At 49.5% G+C, this 14,731-nt stretch overlaps 1 protein-coding gene across 12 annotated transcripts in view; it reads left to right on the plus strand.

Moving 5' to 3' along the window:
* The window catches only part of LOC107205120 (collagen alpha-1(VII) chain-like), a 95,503-nt gene that overhangs the window by 10,931 nt on the left and 69,841 nt on the right, over positions 1-14,731 (plus strand). For all 12 annotated transcript variants that reach the window (XM_033514671.1, XM_033514668.1, XM_033514667.1 and 9 more), the window contains exons 3-12: positions 2,121-2,254; positions 5,376-5,556; positions 6,068-6,218; positions 6,892-6,985; positions 7,938-8,111; positions 9,134-9,294; positions 10,739-10,868; positions 13,023-13,139; positions 13,659-13,814; positions 14,476-14,592. In XM_033514671.1, coding sequence (XP_033370562.1) covers positions 2,185-2,254; positions 5,376-5,556; positions 6,068-6,218; positions 6,892-6,985; positions 7,938-8,111; positions 9,134-9,294; positions 10,739-10,868; positions 13,023-13,139; positions 13,659-13,814; positions 14,476-14,592 — 1,351 coding nt within the window. In that variant the 5' untranslated portion in view covers positions 2,121-2,184. The remainder of the gene's footprint in view (positions 1-2,120; positions 2,255-5,375; positions 5,557-6,067; positions 6,219-6,891; positions 6,986-7,937; positions 8,112-9,133; positions 9,295-10,738; positions 10,869-13,022; positions 13,140-13,658; positions 13,815-14,475; positions 14,593-14,731) is intronic.

The raw sequence follows: 14,731 nt of genomic DNA on the forward strand, positions 1-14,731 counted from the left end.
GATGGATGGATGGATGGATGATGGATGGATGTGGAGGGATGGATGGATGATGGATGGACAGACGGATGAATGGATGGATGGATGGACAGACGGATGAATGGATTGTGACTCTTTGGGATTTGTGGTGCCAAAGCTGTGGGATGTTCCCACCTCAAGCCTCACCTTCCTGTGGAATTAAGAATTAATATTTAAATTAATGGGAAAAGTCCGAGATTTGGGTTCAGATCCTTGGCTCCAGCTCAGGGACTGGGGGATCTTTCCCTGATTGGGCAGGGATCAGCCTCTGGATCAGCCTCTCCCATTCCCTGCCCGTAAATCAGGGAATCACGGCAGGGTTTGTATTGGAAGGGACTTTAAAGCCCATCCAATTCCTACCTGGCCATGGGGCGTTGGATGGGCTTGGGTCAGGAGACGGGAATGTGGAAATTCCATGCCCAAGCTCTCCTTGCTGGCTCCTTCCATGTCCTTATTCCAGCAAAAGGGAATCTGGGGGCAGGGAGCAGATTCCTGATGGGAGAATTTCTCCTGCCCCAAGCCCAGGAGGCTCACAGGGGATGCAGAACCTTTGGGATCTTTGTTCCCTTTGTCCCAGTTCCTGCTCCCCTCAGGAGCACTTGGAAATGTGAATAACCTGGAGAAGTTCCAGCTGGAGGAACCGGAGCGGTGCAGCCCTGGCTGTCAGCCAGGCACTCAATCTCTTTATCCATCACTTTCCAACCCTTTTTTTCCCCCCTTTTTTTAACCCCTACCTCCTTCAAATTCAACGATTTTCCCACAAATCCCCACCTCTCCTTGGCCATGAATCCTTCTTCCCTGGAGATATTCCCTCTTTGGGAGTGCATAATCCCATTCCACCTTTTTTAAGGGAAAAAACAGCTGAACAAGCGTCACCCCCTGGATACCCCACGTGGCAGCAGGGTGACAAAACTGCAAATATCCCGTTCTTTGTTCCATGAATCCGTCTGCTGAGCGGTGATTCCCAGCAAAATTCCCCTTTGAAGTCACCCACCCCAAACCTTCACCCCTCTCCTGGGATTTCTTGCAGGAATTGGAGCTCAGGGACCCCTCCTTTGCTGTTTGCAGCACCTGCATGGGCAAATCCAACATTTTTTCCCCTCAAATTGTGCTTCTTGGAGAGGGAGGAAGGTTCTGCCTGGAGATGATCTTCCCAAGAAACACCCAACCAGAATTTCCTGCTTGGAAAAGCCTCTAAATTTAGCTTTTAAAGGTGTTTTTAATATTAAAATCTGATTTGTGGGGAGTCACCACGGAGCGGGAAAAAGGAGAGGAGGCTCTGGATGTCATTCCCAGGACTCACCAGATGTTTTCCTGGATGCTTCCAAGCTGAAATCCTCCATCCCAAACTCCTGGAACATTCCTTGTCACAGGAATCTTAGACAGACTCCTTATTCTCGTTAATCCCTGGTGTTAATTGGGATGGAATCCCTGGAAAAGAGCGAAGCTGGATGCAGCCATTGAGATTTTTATTTTTTTCCCCAAATCCATAATTTCCACCTTGGAAGTTGTCCATTCTTCCGTGGGAGCAGGTGAGGCTCAGAGCAGGAGAACTTCTGATTGCCCATTAAAAAAAAGAATAAAATTCCTTTTGGCAGGAATTCTGCCAAAATTGGCAGGAATTCCCTGATCCACAGGGAGAATTCCATGTTTTCCAGAGAGGGAATTCTGCAGCAGTTTGGGGGAAACATTAAACCACCAGCAATAACCAAAACTCCAGATTCCTCTGGCATGGTGGGCTGGATCCTCAAGGAAGTTCATCCTGGATTTAGGAGCCTGGAGAACAGGGTTGGATGCAGATGATTCCTGATTTTCCTGGAATTTTCTCCCAAATTAATTGAAGTGGGAATTTCTCCTGCTTTTATCCCACCTCATTACTCCCATTTGGGTTTCATTGCCTCAGGTGGATGTTGGGAAAGGAGGGGCAAAGCTGAACTCTCAGCATTAGCGAAGAAATGGAGGAATTCAAGGATTTACGGATTTTAATCCAAATTTTCCCGGCCAAGAGGAGCCTTTTTAGCTGGAGAAAAGCTTTTCCTGGCGCTGAGGGTGGGTGGGAGCATCACTCTCAGGTGGCCCCAGCTCCAACCTCTTTCCTTCTGCAGACAAGGGACTCTCCAGGCTCTGTGCTGACTTCCAGGAATTTCCAGGAGCTGCTTCCCGAGGGAAATGTTGTATGTCCTGATCCTTGTCCTGGCGGTGGCCACGGGGCCGTTCCCAGCTGGGGCTGTTCATGAAGGTGAGTGACCAGCGACACCTGGGTCACCACGGGTGCAGCACCCGGGACACTTTGGGGAGGAAAATCCCTTTTCCAAGGAGATTTTCCTGCTCCTGGCATGGATCCACACATGGATCTGTCAGGGTGGAGCTCTGGCGCTTTTAATTCCTGCAGAGGATCCTCTTAGGTTGGGATCATCTGGATAATGGAGCCACCTCCAAAGGAATTCAGGGCCTGAGTTCCTGCTCTGGGATTTATGGAGAAATCAGGGCTCTGCTCCAGAGAAAAACAGGGAGAAAGGGAAAACAAATCCCATCCTGGTTCCTCCTCTGAATTCCAAGATTCCAGCCACCACACAGGGAGAGGAAAAACCTCAAGGAAGCCTTGAATCCTTCTCCTGCTTTTTAGGGAGCTGGGATGGCACAAAGATTCACCTCCCTAGCTCCAGGCAAGCCCACAGAGAGCTTTTGGGGATGAGGGGCTGGATCCAAAAATCAGCAGGAAAAATAATTCCAGGGGAGAGCCTCATGCATGACCCAGGGTGTATTTTTGGTCCCAGGGGGTGATCCTTGAGAACTTCCTCCAGAGAAAATCCAGAGCTCCCAGGATTGTCCCAGGCTGGGTGGGATCCTCCTTTTTCCCAAAAACCCCCAGGTTTGGAGGTACAAATCCATGGAAATCCATGAAATTCAACAAGGGGTTAATGGAACCTTCAGCATCAGCTCAGAAATTAACTCAATTAAGCTGCTGTCCATCAATTAACCAATAAACTCGAGTCTAATGCTGTTTAATTCTGAGCTGGGAGCAGGGCAATAAATCAGCGTTGGGAGATGTCTCTGGCAAAGCCGTGATGGATGGGACGGGATTGTGCCGGAGGTGCACGGAAAATTCCAAATCCAGTCCTATCCCACTGTGATTAATAGAGCTGTCTGAGGTGGGATTTTCTCTGGAAGGTACCAAAACATCCCACATTTCCCATGACAGCTCCAGGTGCCTGATCCAAGCAGGAATTCTGAGGTTTTGGGAATTTTTTTGCCAAAAAAAAAAAGGAGAGGCCCCAGAATGGGCTGGGATTTATGGGAAAAGGGCAACATCCCATCCTGTGGAATCCCAGATTTGTTGTTTTCCTCCTCATTATCCCTGAATGCAAATGAGGGTGGGGTGAGGAAGAGTCTCAAAAACCAGGGTGGGTGGAAGAAGCTCTCTGGGAATTTGGGATGTGCGTGAGGCAGCAAAGACCCCTCTGATACCAATTTTGAGGATGTTTTCCAAATCAGGGCCAAGAAATCAGGGAAATCTGCACTTCCTGGATTAGCTCCAAGAGGTGGGCGGTTCTGGATTTTGTTGGGAATTTCTTGTGGGAATACAGGGTGTGGTTACCCTGGTGAGCTGCTGAAGGATTTCCACCAGTCCTAAGGATGGAGATCAGGACTGGGATTTGCTTCCCTCTGTCTTTCTGGGGGAACAGGGACATCAAAACCCCAAAGGTGAGGAAAAGGAATAGATCCAAAATAAAAGCAGCAGCTGGGAAAGGAGCTCGTGGTGATCCATGAGCAGCTGAGCTGCTCCCGAACACCCCGGACAGGGAGATCTCTGGGGAGGAGAATTGAAGAAATTGTCTCCTATTTTTCTCAAGGAAAAGTTGTTCATATCCCAAATTTAACCCAAAAGAGCCAATCCCTATTTTTCTGCAGTAAACAGAGTTGTGTTGGGAAGAACTCAGTGTCAGGAGGCAAAAAGAAGGATGAAAACCCAAAAATCCTTGGATAACATCCATCCACAGCTGGAAAATGATCCCTCTCCAATCAAAGAGGATTGATCAGGGACACAGCAATGAAGGACAGCACAAAACCCAAATATTCCCAAGCCCTTTGGGGATCCTGCTGGTAGGAATGGGATAAGAATCCAGGGATTCTTGAAGAGGTCAGGCTAGAACAGGTTTTCCATGTGAAGCAGAATCCTGGGAAACACACCCAGCTCCTCTCCCTGGAAATCAGGACAGATTCTCCAGCCTGGCTGGAGTGGCTCCAGAGCTGCAGGTGAAAGTCAAGGCTGGGTAAAATCCAAAATGACACAAAATGGGGGAAAAAATTAAAAAGGGACATTTAAAAATAAAAATAATATAAATTATTATTATTATTATTATTATTATCATCATCGTCGTCATCATCATCATCATCATTATTATTTTATATAAATATAATAATAAACAGGTTGAAGCCAATCCTGGCAAGGAAGGTTTAACCCCCTCCTCCAGCAGGGTCTGGAATAAATCCCTGCAAGGGAGAGAAATTCCAAGGAAAATACAAATTTACCATATCCCTCGCTGAGTCTTCATGAGTTTAAGCATCCCTAAAAGTCACCAAATTCCTGTCCATTAAATGGATTTATGGAATGCCTAAAAAATATGGAACTCCCCGCTGGGAGGGAACACTGGGAAGGGAAAAATGCTTTGCTGTTGGTTCAGGGAATTTCCCTGTACTCTTGTTTGTTCCCTGCCATCAGAACTGTCGTGGAAAAAGCTTGGAAAAACACTCCAATTGTTCATTCTTTGCAGAAAATCCTGCTCATGCCCAGGGTTGGGTGGTCCCACATCTCCATCGGTGTCCCTGGTATGAATCCCAGCACGGTGGATGGGATGGCAGAGCTGCCACATTCCCAAATTTCAGTCACGGGTGGCTCAGGGGCCTGTGTGTGGCTCTGGGAATGTGGGATCCCCAGGTTTGGGATTCCACCCTGGAATTCCCTTTTCTCCAGAGTGTCCTACACACCCGATGCTTTGATGGAGCTGGGATTTGGGGTTTGTGCTGAAAATCATGGAATGGCTGGAGTTGGAAGGGGCCTTTTAAAGGTGGTTTAGTCCAATCCTGCCATGGACCTTCCACTATCCCAGGTCATCCTGGCCTTGGACACTTCCCAGGATGGAGCATCTCTGGATGAGAAACTTCTCTGGGGTTGGAACATCCAAATGAGGAATTAGTAGGAAATTAAGGCGAGCACAACACCTGTTACTCTGGGAAGCACCTAAACACAGTGTCTCCATCTCCGTCCCTTCGGAATCCTGGGAATTCAGGATCCTGGGGGGGTTTTCCTCCTTCCATGGTGTGGGATGAGCCTCTCTGTCCCTCTTGTCCCCTCCCAGCCTGCAGGACAGCAGAGGTGGCCAATGTTCTGTTCCTCGTGGGGCAGACGGAAGGTGCAGGGAAGGAGAGCTCCCGGCTGCTCCAGGATTTCATTGGGAGCGTGGCCAGATCCTTCGAGAACACGGAGATGGGAAGAGGAGGCATCCGGCTGGGCCTGGCTCTGTATGGGGAGACACCAAGGTGGGTCTGACCATCCTCCTCCAGCCACTCCTGGATTCCTGGAATCCAGCTCAAGGATGAAGAGCTTCCGCAGCTCTGGGGACCCTCTGAGCAAGAGCTGAACCCTCAGCAGAGTCATCCAGAGGTTCTTGGCCACAGGGAATTCGTTCAGGGCAGGAAGGATGGGTTTAACATTTAAATTCCAACTTTTAGATCCTGGGTTGTGGCACCACGGTCTGGGGCTCATTCCCTGCGCTCCCCTGACCACGGGAAAAGAACTTCTTGGCATGAGTTAAATCCATGGAATGGTTTGGGTGGGAAGGGACCTTAAAGACCATTTGATTCCAACTTTCATGGCCAGAGAGACCTTCCCCCATCCCAGGTTGGTCCAGGCCTCATCCAGCCTGACCTTGGACATTTCCAGGGAATCAGGGGCAGCCATGGCTTCTCTGGGCAACTGGAAACCAAACATCAACATTATTGCTGTTAATGGCCATTTTCTGCTCTTTATTCCCCCATTTCCCATTCCCAGGATGAGAGTTGAGCTCACGGACTATGTGACCATCAAAGGAATGCTGGATGCAGTTCAGGATCTCTCCTTCAAAGGCAGCAGCCTCCAAACAGGCTCGGCCCTGGCTTTTGCGGCTCAGGCCTTGGACACCCTGAGAGAGGAGGCAGCAAAGGTGGGTGAGCTCCTGAGGTGTTGTCCAGGGATCAGCTGGGCCATCCCAGAATCCTGGAATTGTTTGGGTCAGAAGGGAACTTAAAGCCCATCCAGTTCCACCCCCTGCCGTGGACAGGGACACTTCCACCATCCCAGGCTGCTCCAAGCCCTGTCCAACCCAGCCTTGGACACATCTAGGGATCCAGGGGCAGCCACAGCTCCTCTGGGAATTCCATTCCAGCCAGGAATTCCTTCCCAATATCCCATCCATCCCTGCCCTCTGGCAGTGGGAAGCCATTCCCACTTTGTCCCACTGCTCCATGATCTTGCAAGTTGTCCCTCTCCATAGGGAAGAATTCTTTCCCGGTATCCAATCCAAACCTAATCCTCCCTTAGGACATGAGGACTTGTTGGGATGAATCCTTGCCCTGTGCTGGCAGGAATTTCCTCCCGGAGTTCTTGCCCCAAGTAGAAATGAGACACAAGGGCAGGAGAGCCATGCAGAGAGGATCCTCAGAGGATCCCCTGCTCCTTCCCAACTCACGGAAATGATTCCATGTGAGTTTCCTCAGAGGTTTTTAAAGGATTTCATTCCAAGAGAGGGATTTCATCGGTGCGAAACGCCACAACTCCGACCGTGACCTCCTGATGTTGTGCCCGTTTTTCCCTGGCTCTTATCCCAACTCTTGCAGGTGGTGATTCTGATCACGGATGGGAAATCCAGTGATTCCGTGGAAGAGGGAGCCCAGATCCTGCAGGATCGGGGGGTGACAGTGTTTGCTGTGGGTATGTGTGGCCACCAAAACCTCAGTGTGATCAACCCTCGTTCTTCTCCCTGGGGAATATTCCGGATTCACAGCACCCCCTTCCTAAAAACTTCTCCCAGGCTCATCCTTTGGCAACCGCTGCAAGTCCAGGAAAATTGTTGTGTTCTTGGATATTTTTGTTGTTGCTGTCAATAACTGATTTATTCAGTGGGAATCGGTGATTTTGTATCTGTCAAAGCCACTTGGGAGTTCAGATGGAGGTCGATAAATGATTCCATAAAAGTCAAAGTGTTTTGATGTGACATTAAAAAAAAAAAAGAAAAAGCAATTGAAAATGCTTTTTCTTCTGAAGGTTCCCCTTAATGGGGTTCAGGGACTAACTCAAAAATGTCCTTCAGAATAATCCCATGAGCAAGGAAAGGTTCCACTGCTCCCCTCATCCCCATGAGTTAAATTCCACCAGTCAAATCCTTCCCTTCCCCAAATATTTCAGGGAATGACAGGAATGGTGGTGGGGTTTCAATACAAAGAGCAAGCAGGTCGGTTTGAACCACAGTGAGGTGAAAATGGGGGAAGGATTGGTTTGTTGGGTGGGTTGTTCCCCCTGGAATTTTCAAGCAGCCTCCCAAAATCCTGCTCAGCACAGGAATGTCTCTGTATCCAATGGGAAGGATAAGGCCGGATCCTGCCCTGTTCCTTTTTTTTCAACCTCTCAGCCCATTAGCAGCAGTGAGACAATCTCTGTGACATGTCTGGAGAAATCCTGACCCCTTTTCCCTGGTGGAAGAGGCTTCCTCTGCTTCCCCCATCCAGCCTGAGACTCCAATCCTTGTTCCCTCCTTTTCCTTGGCAGCACAACCCAAAATTGGTGTCAAACTCAAAGCCTGGCACGTCGCACCCTCTTTCCAAAGCCTTCCCTGCCCCATGGATGATGTTTGATGTCCTCTTTTCCTGCTCTTTCCCTCCCCTAGGGATTAAGGATGCTGACAAGAACGAGTTGGGCAGGATTGCTTCAGATCCCACTGCGGAGCACGTGCTTTACGTGGAGGATTTCCATCTGCTCCCAAATGTGGCTCCCAAACTGTCTCGGAGGCTCTGCTTCACCGCCTCGGAGCCACCACGTCCTGTCAAGCAGAGGGTGCAAGGTGTGTCCAGGTTCTCCCTCGATCCTGCTTTCCATCTGCTCAAACCGACCTCTGGATGTGCTTCCATGGGGATGGACTTCCCACATCCCTCTGAGGGAGCTTGAGGGGTTGGGTGGTCCTAGAGGAGCCACCAGCTCATGGAGCAGCTCCTGCTTTGGGATAGGGGTCCTGGGGGTTTTTCTTGTGGCTGCCTCTCTGTGGTTTGTTTAGGGATACCAGATCCTGGGAATTTTGATACTGGATCAAACAACGGGATCAGCAATGGGATGGAGCAGCATCTCTGCTCCTTGGGGTATTTCGTTGTGGGATTGTCACAGGGAATTCTGGTGGCACAGCTTGGGGTCTGGGGAAGAACTTCATTCCCTGCTGAAGATGCAAAGAGCAGCCAAAGGGATCTCCAAAGAGATCTCCAAAAATATCTCCAAAGAGATTTCCAAAGAGATCTCCAAAGAGCTCCAGATCTCTCCTCAAAGAGATCCTGACTGCAGTGAATCCAGAGGTGATGACGCTGAATCCCTGCCCTTTCTTGCCTCACGAGCTCATGAGAAGCTGAGTTAAAAGTTTGGGGTAGAAATGGGGGTAACTTCACCTGAGACTTTTAAGGGTCCCTTTATTTTTTTGCTTCTTCTGTGGTTCTGCAGCACTTCAGGGCTTCCTGTGACATTCCATGGAAATTCCAGGCTTCCTGTGACATTCCATGGAGAGTCCAAGCTTCCTGGCAGATTTCTCCAGTGTGGGAAGGAGAAGGGCAGGCAGGAGCTGCTGCCTTGTGCATTAACCGGGTGTTCACTGGGGAAGTGTAACCAGAACCAATTTTGGTTTCCTGCTTTGTGCTGTCAAAAAACTGGCCCAAAAAAATTCTGCTGGAATATCTCCTGTCCGGAAGCAGATCCCAGGTGTCCCTGTGCTCCCTTAACCTGAGCAACATCCATGGCTTTCTCAGTGTGGAATATGTTGGCTCCATCCATGAACTTCCACACGTGGTGGAATGCAATCCAAACTCTCCTCTGTGTTTTTTGCAGCTGAGCAGATCCTGGGCCCTCGGGATCTGCGTGTCAGCGAGCACAGCCACAGCTCCCTGAGGCTCTCGTGGGTGGCAGCCACGGGCAGGGTGACAGGGTACCGTGTCCATGTCCACCCCTCGCTGCCACCGGGGCAGCCAGAGCCAGAGCACCAGCGGCAGGTAGGGTCATGTTCCCACTTTCCAGGGCACCAGTTGGGTTTCAGTTCCCAGTGCTGGGTTTCAGTTCCCGGTGTTGTGAGGTCATCCTGTGTTGAGGGCTCCTGGTTAGGAGGTGGCACCACATCCCTCAGCTGTCTCAGTGGCAGCAGGATTGGCGGGAATTCCTGAGGGTTGAAGTGAAGGTGTAGATCCACCGTAGGATCCACCAGTTTCAGTTCCCAGTGTTGGGGGTTCACCCATGTTGAGGGAATGCCTGGTTAGGAGGTAGAACCACATCCTTCAGCCATCCCGGGCACAACAGAATTGTTGGAAATTCCTGAGGGTTGAAGTGAAGGTGTAGATCCAACATAGGATCCACCAGTTTCAGTCCCCAGTGTTTGGGGTTCGTCCATGTTGAGGGAATGCCTGGTTAGGAGGTAGAACCACATCCTTCAGCCATCCCAGTTGCAGTGGAATTGTCAGAAATTCCTGAGGGTTGAAGTGAAGGTGTAGATCCACCATTGGGATCCACCAGTTTCAGTCCCCAGTGTTGGGTTTCAGTTCCCAATGTTGGGAGTTCATCCGTGTTGAGGGAATGCCTGGTTAGGAGGTAGAACCACATCCCTCAGCCATCCTGGGCACCGGGAATTGGTGGGAATTCCTGAGGGTTGAAGTGGAGGTGTAGATCCACTGTGGGTGTAGATCCACAATGGGACCCACCAGTTAAAACTCCCAGTGTTGGGTTTCAGTTCCCAGTGTTGGGAGGTCATGCTTGGTTAGGAGGTGGCACCCAATCTTCTCAATATCCAATCCTTTTTCTTCTTTCTGGTTGCCACCACTCAATCCCATCCAGCCTCCCTGGCAGCATCTCCTGCTCCTCCTGCTGCCAGAGTCGTTCATGTTTTGGGTTTTGGGATTTTCCATGTCCTTGTGTGAGGGGTGCTCCAGCTCATCCCACACCACACAAAGTTTGAGAGTAAGACTGAAGGGTAGAAGGTATTTGCCCTAAAAGCTTTGATTCCTAATAATTGAACAAAGCTATGAAATCTTAAATTATTAAGGTGAAGATTATTAATTGTATCAATTATTAAAATTGTATTTAACTGGAATGATCATCCTTGGCAGCTTCTGTGTTTTCCCTGTTATTATGAGATCCTGACGTTCCGTTTCCATCTCATGCCCTCAGGTTACATCAAAATTTCCTTCCCTGAGCTTTAAAGGAACTTTCTTGGTTGTTTTTCCTTCATTTTCTTCAAAGGAATTTGAGATCACCTTTACCCTTCATGCACTCTCCATGTTTTACTTCCTGGGCAGTTCCATGGGCTATTCCACAATTTGAGGATCATGTCTGGCTGAGGGTTTTAAGAGGCTCCTGCTGGTGGAAGTCACCTTGAGCAGGTGTGGAAGGTGACCTGATGTTCTGCGGTGGTGTTGTAATGGTGTCCCATGTCCCCCTGTATGACAGATGGAGGTGGATGGGGACACAACCACGGTGCTGGTGACAGATCTGAAGCCCAACACCAAATACGTGCTGACGGTGAGGGCCAGCTATGGAGGGGCCCTCGGGGAGCCTGCAGCCATCAAAGGGAAAACAAGTGAGTGTCCCCTGGGCCAACCCTGTGGAAAACACCCAGCCCAAAGCTGGAGTGGATGGATGGATGGATGGATGATGGATGGGTGGATGGATGGAGATGGATGGATGGGTGGATGATGGATGGATGGATGGGTGGAGATGGATGGATGATGGATGGATGGATGGAGATGGATGGATGGATGATGGATGGATGATGGATGGATGGATGGAGATGGATGGATGATGGATGGATGGATGATGGATGGATGGATGGATGATGGATGATGGGTGGATGGATGGATGGATGGATGATGGATGGATGGATGATGGGTGGATGATGGACGGATGGATGGAGATGGATGGATGATAGATGGATGGATGATGGATGATGGATGGATGATGGATGGAGATGGATGGATGATGGATGGATGGATGGATGATGGATGGACGGATGGATGATGGGTGGATGGATTGATGGATGGATGATGGATGGATGGATGATGGGTGGATGATGGACGGATGGATGGAGATGGATGGATGATAGATGGATGGACGGATGGATGATGAATGGATGGATCCATGCATTCATGGATGCATGGATGTGGCATGTGCTTGGAGCTCCAAAGTTTATTAGCGAAGCTCCTGTTGAGTCTCAAGGTACAGGAAGGACTCCTTGGCCTTCCAGATTCCTCCAAGAGGAGCCTGGGTAGGGCTGGATCCAATCCCAGCCCCGGATTATCAATGGATTAAATCTAAGGAATTATAGAGGTGTGGTTGAACCTTTGCCCAAGGATTAAAGATGGTGAACCAGCCAAATTTATATTAAAATTAATGATTTCTTATGATAAATGAGTAGATAAAAAGATCTTAATCAGAATTATTTGCTGCACAGTAGAGAAGCTAAAACTACCAAGACAGAATTGTGCACTTTATCAAAGTAATTATACTGTAGTAATTATGTTAAAGTAATTATCTTGAAGTAATGGTAATAAAATTAGCAAAAAATCACAATTGTTGAAGCAGAGGTTGATGTCACTCACCCAGACCAATGTCCAGGGGCAAATCTCTTCTGCTGACTCTCCGGGAGTGACTTTCAGGGGTGTCCCCCGCCAAAGGAGGAATCCTCATTCCCAAGAAGGGATATAGGGATATGCCAGGACAATGTCTCCTGGCATGACTCTGGAAACAATCCAGGATAGAGATTTCCAGGCACTCCAGGATAGAGGAGAGTCCTTTGAAGGACTTTTCCTTGGAAGAACCATCTGAGGATGATGTTGTGAATTCCTTGTTTGCCTGGCAAACCTCTTCTGCTGACCCTCGAGGGGTGAATTTGAGGGGTGTCCCCACCCAAAGCAGGAATCTCAATTCCCAGGAAGGGATACCGGGACGTGTCAAGGGAACATTTGAAAGTGGGACTGGACTTTCGTCATCTCTGCTTTTAGGAATTTTCAGAGTTTAAGGAGTTCATTAATCCCACTCACATCCCTGGATGAAGCACGAATCCTGCTTTTCCCGAGGAGTTTTGTAAAGAATTATTCCTTTCTTCCCCATCTTCTCTTCCTCCCCGCACCCCCTGCGATGTCTGGAATTCTTTGTCTTCTTGAGGGAAGATCTCTGACAGGATGAATAAATAAAGCTCCTCAATGAGGTTTGACTCATCTGTACTTGCCAGGAAGAAGATGGAATGTCTTTATGGGTGGAAATAAAGCCATTTGATCTCTCCCCTTATTATCCCCAACACGAAGCCAGAGGCAGGAGCTATAAATCCATCTACCATGGCTGGCTGGATCCAAGTGGGCTCCTCTCCCTTGGAATTGTGGCTGTGGGAGCAAAGCAGGGTTTGATTCATGGCTTTGATTCCTGTTCAGCCTGCAAGAACTGCAGACTTTCCCCTGCCCAGGGTAGATTTCCTCTGCTTGTCAGCGTGTATTTCAGATCTCAACACCATTCCCAGAAAAAACTCCCAAACTTTCTGCCTTGGGATGTTTCATCCCTATTTTCAAGTGGAAAAAAGGGTTGGCAGGAGGGGGGATTGTTGGTTTTAAGAAATCAGCTGAGGGAGAGTTGGTGCTTCACCTCCTTGTGTCTCTCTGTCCCTGAAAAGATTTTCCAAGGACCTTTTCCATTATTCCAGCACTGCCACCTCCATTTCTGCCCTATTTTTGTGTCCCCAAAGCTCCTGTGCCTCCAGTCACCAATTTCCGGGTGATAGAAGAGGGACTTTTCAGCCTGAAGGTGGCTTGGACACCTCCCCTGGGCAAACTGGAGGGCTACAAGATCTACATCCCCAGGGGTGAGTTTCATTAATTTTTAATTAATTTTAATCAATTTTTAGTTGATTTTCAGTTGATTTTTTTTTGGTGTTTGCTTTAAAAAGAGCAGTGATCACCAAAGCAGTGATCCAGCAACCAAGGGAAGGTGCTTTTAACTCCTGGAATGACTCTGGAAAGAGTCCAGGATAGACTTTTCCAATATTGTAGTTCATCCAGGATAGAGGAGAGTCCTTGGAAGGACTCTTCCTTGGAAGAACCAGCTGAGGATGATGTTGCGAATTCCTTGTTTGCCCTGGCACATCCAGATGTTTTTCCCTGCTGTGGTGGGGATTTGGGATGAGTTCAAGCCTTTGGGATGCCTCCCACTCCTTTCTGTGGGTTCTGAGGGCTGGGACAGCACAGCTGGAATTCCAAGCAACGCCACATGGATTGGCAGACTCCAGCCACACCCCTGAGCCATCTCCATGGTGTGAAGACCTCCCTATGGGATTTAGCCTCATGGAAAGGCTTCACCATCCCTTTTCTCCTTGATTTTGCAGCCAACAAGCCCGGGATGACCCTTGAGCAGATCCTGCGTGGCGACGTCTCTTCCCACCTGCTGGAAAACTTGCAGGAGGACAGGGAATACAGCATCAGCATCTACGCCGTGTATCCTGAGGGCCCGAGCCAGCCCGTGGCTGCTCTGGGGAGGACACGTAAGAGCCGTGACCCCGTGGTTGGTCCCTTTTGTCCCCAGCTGTTGTGTCCCCACCTCAGAGCTGGTGCCCTCAGGCAGGACCTTCCTAATTCCATCCTAACTCTGCCCCCATGGACATCCTCAAGGCCATCCTGCAGTTTGGGGGAATGTGGGAGATCGTTTTCCCTCCTGTTTTGCACCCACACTTCACAGGGTTGGTGCTCAGAGATGTTTGGTCCTGGACAGTCGCAGGTTGGGCTGTTCTACTTCTGGTTTAGGAGATGCCCCTGGGTAGGAGCTCCTGGAAATCCCTCTCATGGAATCATTAAGGCTGGAGAAACCCTTGGAGATCCCTGAATCCAACCATCCCCAGCACTGCCATGTCCCCAAATGCCACATCTACTTGGCTCTGAAGTCCTTCCAAGGACGTGACTCCAGCTCTTCCAATGCCTGATCACCCTTTCCATGAAGATTTTCCCAATATCCAACCCAAACCTCTCATGACACATTTTGAGGCCATTCCCTCTTGTCCTGTCCCTCATCCCACGGGAGCAGAGCCCAGTCCCAGTTTCAGGTGTTCCCTTCACCCAACTGAGCTGGAGGAACATTCATGGAGAGCCAGCAAAGTCCTCCACTCCCAAGTGGATGCTCTGAAATTTTCTTCCCTGTCCTCCTTCCAGTGAAGCTCCTGCCTGTGGAAAAGCTCTTGCTGCAGAATGAGACCACAGACACACTCCAGGCCCGGTGGAGCCCTGTCCGGGGAGCAACGGGATACAGACTCACCTGGACATCAGCAGGTACGGACAGGGGTGGGATTCAGGTTCACCTGGACATCAGGTATGGACAGGGGTGGGATTCAGACTCACCTGGACATCAGGTATGGACTGGGGTGGGATTCAGGCTCACCTGGACATCAGACACGGACAGGGGTGGGAT

The sequence above is a fragment of the Parus major genome, chromosome 1A (genome assembly GCF_001522545.3).
Source record: "Parus major isolate Abel chromosome 1A, Parus_major1.1, whole genome shotgun sequence".
NCBI classification, from domain to species: domain Eukaryota; kingdom Metazoa; phylum Chordata; class Aves; order Passeriformes; family Paridae; genus Parus; species Parus major.